Genomic DNA, 6,830 nt, shown 5'->3' on the forward strand with positions numbered 1-6,830 from the left:
TGTATAACGTGGTTGTATTTGGGTGTGGCAATGGGTAGCGAAGAAGAGAGGGTTCTTGAGAACCAACTCGAACTTCAATTGCAAGAGCAAAGGGATTCTCTCTCTGCTATCGATCAAGCTCTCCTCTCTGATCCAACCAACCCTGAGCTTCTCGCGGTACCACACACTCTCTCTCTCTCTTGTTTAATTATCAAAATTTAATTTTTTCAACAATCCTTGACAATTCCTGTCCCTCTTCGATTTCCCAATTCTTAATTGCGTTGGAATTTTACATTTTGCTGGATTTTCTGATTTTTAGCTCGAGGGCTGTTTGCTTCTGTTAAAGATTGAATCTTTCTGAACAAGTGGGAATGAAATGGGGTTTCTGTATTGTTTTTAATTAAATTTACTTGATATCTTACATGTATATTTGCAATGGTAAATGGTGTTGATGTTTGAGGGTGTTTTTACTGGTTTGTAGAAATTGATATTGTAGTTGGCAAAAGTGGCGGAATATGAAGTTTGGGATATGTGCTGTTTTGAACATATGTAGATTTGTGACTCCTAAAATTTCTATGGTTGTGGTATTAATTAAATCTATTGCTATGTCTCAGACCTGCATTTTCAAGTCGTGCTCTGATAGAGAGAACCATGCTGAGTTCATTGATGTTTTATGTGTATAAAATGGATTGGTGTGCTGTGTAATGTTTGCTACTTTGGTCTTATGTAATTCAATTAGAGCAGAGAGTCTTTATTGTTAAACTTAAAACCCAAGTAATAGGAATAGTCTCAAAGCGAAGTCAGGTGGGGAGGACACCTTGTTTAGGCATTTCTTGTTAAATGAGGTGAATATCACTGTTGTCTTTGGTGCACCTTTGTGGTATAGGTTAGGCTCACCTTTAGTGCGTTAGTTGTTGATGCTTTAGACTCTTAACAACAAGAAGATAGGTATTCTGTACATATTACAGATGTTACATTTGTGCAATACTATACTGCAAACACTCCAATCTTGTTTGTTATTTAAGATCCGTTGATCTGCGTCATTGTAATCCACAAAATTAGTTATTCTAGTGGAACAGTGTCCCGTCCCGAGCTAGTATCCATACAATTGTTGCCAAGGTTGTCAGATTTGTGTATCTTACATTGGCTCCATCTACCTGAGAACAGGTTTGGTTTGAGAATATAGATTTTTTTTTCCACTTTGTTTCTTTCCTATCTCAAGAAGTCCGTGTAGGAAACGGCTTTATTTTGTGCTTTCAGCCTTTTTTTCTATATAAATGTTAGAAAACAGGAAACAGAATGAAAATTTTTCCCTTCATTATCGTTGATGTAACCTTATATTCTAAACAATATATAAAATTACACAAATAGGCCATAGTGAATTCACATTCCTAACAAGTATTTAAGTATGTTCTGTTTCAAAATTCATGATCCCATTTACATAAATATGTTTGGGGCTTCTAGTAAATTACAAGCGAGGAATGACAACACCAAATCATAGGAGAGAAATTGAGCAAACAACCTGCACAGTCAGACAGAGGGTAAGTAGAAATCCCCAAACTCAGTCCAAGTTGAATTGACAAAGCTCAAGGGCCCTGAACTCAGTCAAAGTTGTGTCAATCATCGTAGTTACATAGTGCCATATCTTGGCTAAGGTCGCATTCTGTAGGAGGAAAGTCATACTGAGTAAAAGGAAGATTATTTCAATTGGGTAAGGTAAATTAGGTTTGACCTCACTTGCTGGGTGCGTATAATCTACTGGGAGTGCACATTTACATGTTAGCACTCAATTAGCAGCATATTGACACAGCATATGCCTAAGACGGACTTATTACTGTGTATGTGCTGGTTAGGTTTCTGTTATAACAGCTTTACATTCAGTTATGCAACCATATTATGTTTGAAGTAGTTACTGCAACCATATTTTTGTTGGTTTGTCAGAGAATTCGGTTTCAATATCTTGTAACAGCTTTACATTCAATATCAATGTATTGACTTTTTAGATCAGATAAATTATCTCTCTATCTCTCTCTATTCTCATCTCTCTCAAATTTTTGTGCAAATTGTGTAATTATGTTCTACCTGGGACCAGTGTCACAGAATCTGGTGTAACACATTGAATTGTACGATTCTATGACCTGGGCATGATTTTGACCACAATCAATCTAATATTTGAGGCTAGTTTTATACTTAAGTCTTTTAGAATTTCTTTGATATCACAGGTTCATGAGGAGCTTGTCCAGGCAATTAAGGATGCAGAAGAAGGACTTTTTCACCTAAAACGTGCACGATTGTTACAGGAAGCGGATGCTGTTCTGCATAACACTAATATTTTTGCTGAAGAGGAGAAAGTGGAACTCCTTGATCCCACAGATGTTGAACCAGAGCCGTTGGAGGAAAAATGTCATTCTGTTGGATCTAAATGTAGATTCCGTCACATAGATGGGCGCTGGTACAATGGTCAAGTGGTGCAATTGGATAATTCAATGGCGAAAGTTTCATTCCTTACACCTACGTCTGAGAATATGCTGGTATGTAAGATTATACTGTGCGAAGTATTGCCATGTTTTCTCTTGGTGACATGGTATTCTTATGGTTTTAACTAGTATAGTTTCTCTTCCCTTTATGTTTCCTCGACTATAACTAATTATGAGAAAATAAGGGAGTTTTTATGTAACAACAGCTGCCAAATCTGGAATTGAATTCAATTGAAAATTAAGAAATTAGGCATCAAAGGTTTATCGTGGGCATTAAACTATGTTTTCAACTTTCCTTGGATTTGTGTAGTAGTAGAAAAATAAAACAAATGATAAGGTTTACTGTCTTCAATTACCTCTTAAGTCTTAATATCCCCACATCATGAATGTGATTAGCTGCATGTTGTCATAGTTTAAGCAGAAGTTTTCAGTAAATACCTGTGAATTGTTTGATCTTTACACAATGTACATCTGCTGACATGTGAGTTTCTGAACTCTAATAATGAAACCAACGACACAGAAAAATCAGATAACTGGTGAATTTTCTTTTAAATGGAATTCCCTATATTATTTCTACTATGATGCTAGGACTTCTGCCTCTATATCTTTTCTGTACTTGGTATTTCTTATCCTCAATCATATCTTTGTACTGAAATCTCTTTCCAATGCTACTGCATCTTTTATGATAAAAGGAAACTATATTCCTAAGATTCATATCATAATATGTTTCAGTTGCACTGCTATGTGGAGTTGTGGACAAGTGTTCTTAATTTGATTTGATGTCGGGACAGTTTAGGCTCTTCTCTTCATATTTAAATTTATTTATTAGCAACCCTTTTTTACATATTGTTTATATCATGCGCGAGTGTTGTGTTAAAGGTAGATTGGTGATCATCTTGACACAGCTGAATACGGTCCGAGACTAGGTGTTTTATGCTATTTTGGCTTTCAAATTTTTTTCTAGTGATTTGAAAACTTAACTGCAATATTTAAGACGAAATCATTTTAATTGAATGATTTCCAATTTGTATTAGAGGTGATACGTTATACATCTTATTAAATATTAGACAATTGATATAACATCTTTTTAAAATGAACTCACTTATTAAGCAAATAATATTTTTAAACAAGTTTCATACAATAATCTTTCTATAACGAATGAAACTTTTTTGCTTGAAGTTTCTATCACAGTCAATAAGAGAGTTCTGACTAGTTTACATTGGAAGTTACAAAACCCTTTTAACCTGACATATTTGCGTCCTCTTTCTGCCTTCCTTTCATATCCCTATCTCACCTTCTTAGTTGCAAGCTATCTCAAGGGTTTCAAGTATCCTTAACTACAATTGCCTTATATGATGTAAATCAAGAAAGGTCATTCAGATTGAACATTTTATGAATAAATTTTTTTTGAGTGAAGTGAAGGAATATGAAATTGCTACTCATGTGAAGAAGTTTTCTTTAACATTGTTATTCCGCAGAACTATAGGTTCAGATTATTCAATAAAATCAATTGTTTTTCATGTCATTTTACTAATACTAGAACACCAAAGTGCAGATGTGCAAGTTCTTTTTACAACAACGATGTCGATTTGGTAGTAACTGTCGCCTATCACATGGTAAGCTGCTGAACAAATTGAACAAAATTGTGTTGAGGTGAAATGACATAGACCTCTTTGTAATTTACTGTCACTAAAATTTAGTTTCACTTGCACTTTTAAGTGTAAATATTCAGTGAACATTTGGAACCAGGCATCTTGGATAATTTGTTGAGTCAAGTCCTATTAACATTTGGGACGGTAGTTCATAGTTTTAAATTAGGGATCCGGGTTTTTAATTACTTGAGTAGTCACATAACTAGGCAAATGAGCATAAGATTTTTTTTTTAAATTGTGATTTTTACATTGTGATGCTTTTCCATAACGATATGTAGTTGGCTTGTGTACCTAGAGAAAGCTAGTATATTTATTTCAACCTACAACTACTTTCATTTAGACGTTCTTTGTGTTTGTCGATTTTTCTTTTTTTGAATGAAAAAAATAACAATCATTTCGTGCTTTAATGTTTACGGAAGCTATGTGACATTATTCATACTTCACTCATTGAATAATTTCGAAAGGCACAATAACATACTAACATTGGGGGATCAGACCAAGAAAGCACGGTTAATCCAATTGATTAATCTTTTAACTTTTGTTGAATTTGAAGGGTTAGAATTTCTGTAATTTACTGTTTGGATGCTGACACTCCTGCAAAGCCTTATTTCTACTGTTAGTTTTTAAAATGAATTACAGTGGTACCCCTGAAATTTGATTAAATTACATTTGTACTCTCTGTTTTAAACTCTCTTAATAGGGGATGTAAGTGTAATATGTTTTGTTTAGAAAATAAGTGGTTTGTGTAGAACTTTTAAAAAATTGGGGTCCCAGTGTAGTTTGTGAAAATCTCGGAGGTGTCATTGGAATTTACTCTAGTTTTTATTGTTTCAGCTGATGAGCTTTGTATTCGACAAGCCTGTTTTGTTAAATATGTATGATAACTCATGTTGTGTCTACATGTACAGGAGTTGATGTTCACTTGTCTGCTCTTAAGAAATTTGTCCCTACAATCTGGAAGCAGTCCCTTGTGGGGTCAAGCATATGGGCAGTCTCAACTGCAAATGCAGGCACTTGGAGAGAAGCCGAGCTCGAGTCCTGGGACGAAAAGGCTGGGGTTGGACAAGTTGTTTTCCGAGATGATGGGAGCACTGTGAAACTTGGTGCAGAAGAAATGGCACTGTCTGAGCACGCAGAAGTGAGTGACTCAGAGAGTGATTCCAGCTTACAGCAATCTGAGTCCAGTGACTTTGAGGAGGAGGAGGAATCACAAGGTTTAGGATTTCTGGAGAGTACCAATCTACAGAGAGGAGTTCAAACTGAAACTGCAAAATTTGCCACTTGGGAAAACCACACCAGAGGCATAGCTTCCAAAATGATGGCTAATATGGGGTACAGAGAAGGAATGGGTTTAGGTGTAACGGGTCAGGGAATGCTGGACCCCATACCGGTGAAGATGCTACCACCAAAGCAATCCTTGGATCATGCTCTGGAGTCTCACAAAAGGGAAGAGAATGAAGACAAGGAATTGAAGAAGAAACGGAGCCGAGGTGGCAAGAGAAAACGTGAGAAGAAATTTGCACAGGCAAATCGTGCAGCAAAAGAGGAAGAGGAGTCAACATCAGATGTGTTTGCATTGATAAACAATCAGCTGGCAATGCACAGTGAGGCTTTCGGCGGTGGATCAACAAAGAAGCATCAAAGTAAAGGTTCAGAGGAAGGTAAAAAGGTGGATAGACGAGCACTGGTTGCTTATGAAGAAGATGTGAAGGATTTGAAGATGAGGGTTGAAAAGCTTGAGCAAATTGTGAATTTGAATAAGAAAGAGAAGGCTGTGTATGAGGGTGCTATGAGAAAACTAAATGAAACACGCAAAGCCTTGGCTGATGCTGAAGCAGTTCATGCCTCTGCTTCAAATGCAGTTGTTAGCAAAGAAAAAGAGAAGAGATGGCTCAAGTTTTAGTTAGGAGTCAATACTCTGCTGTGTTTAAGTTTATGTTGACCTAAAAGTGAAGAGAAAAAGGAAAGAAGAGGTTCAAAATGTGTTATCACAATGCCAAATTCTCTGCAACTCTCATCAAACACTTGCATGCAATCCGGGAGAAAAAACTATATTCTTTTAAGTACTTGATATATTGTTTTAAGTACTAGGTTCCTAGAACAGAAGAAATGAAGGAAGAAAAAGAAAAAGATAGATGGTGATGTAGGTTATGTTTTTTGTGGAAAACACCCCACAACTTCTAAGTTCATCTCTCTCCTTTTGTTTTCAAACCTAAAGTTCTAGGTCCACCGTAAAGTCCAAGTTTATTTCATTTACTACTTCTACATCTTAATTTATATTTTTACCTTAAAACACAAATTGCATACCTAACTAAAACCATTTAAATTAAATTTAACTATCACTTGTAAATTATTTCCTTTACACATATTTACTTATACCATAGTTAAAAAAAAATCATGTTCACACATTTGATTTTTTATTTATTAAAACTCCATAATATTTTTTATATACTAATTTAATGTTATTTATAATATTTAAAAATTAAAATTTATCTTAAGATTAAATAAAGCACGGAAAACTTCCATAACTTTTTTCTATTTTTTAAAATTATTTATTATTTTTGTCTTTATATTTTTTTTATCTGTCCTCATAATTTTATATTCCTCTCATTAAATGTGGTTAAGATTACAAGGATTTATAACAGTGGAACTCAAGAAAAAAATTGAATTAACAGTTTTAAAAATTAAAATAAAATTTATATAAAAAATTTGTATAAGTTAG

General features: G+C 34.7%; 1 protein-coding gene across 1 annotated transcript; it reads left to right on the top strand.

The window, feature by feature from the left end:
- On the top strand, nt 1–6,360 carry LOC114188209 (zinc finger CCCH domain-containing protein 18). Its single transcript, XM_028076771.1, has 4 exons — nt 1–156; nt 2,202–2,510; nt 4,012–4,072; nt 5,017–6,360. Exons 1-4 carry the CDS (start codon nt 31–33, stop codon nt 6,009–6,011), a joined length of 1,491 nt encoding a protein of 496 aa, XP_027932572.1. The 5' UTR covers nt 1–30; the 3' UTR covers nt 6,012–6,360.
- Nucleotides 6,361–6,830: the final 470 nt, after the last annotated feature.

This window comes from Vigna unguiculata, chromosome 6, assembly GCF_004118075.2.
Source record: "Vigna unguiculata cultivar IT97K-499-35 chromosome 6, ASM411807v1, whole genome shotgun sequence".
In the NCBI taxonomy this organism is placed as follows: Eukaryota; Viridiplantae; Streptophyta; class Magnoliopsida; order Fabales; family Fabaceae; genus Vigna; species Vigna unguiculata.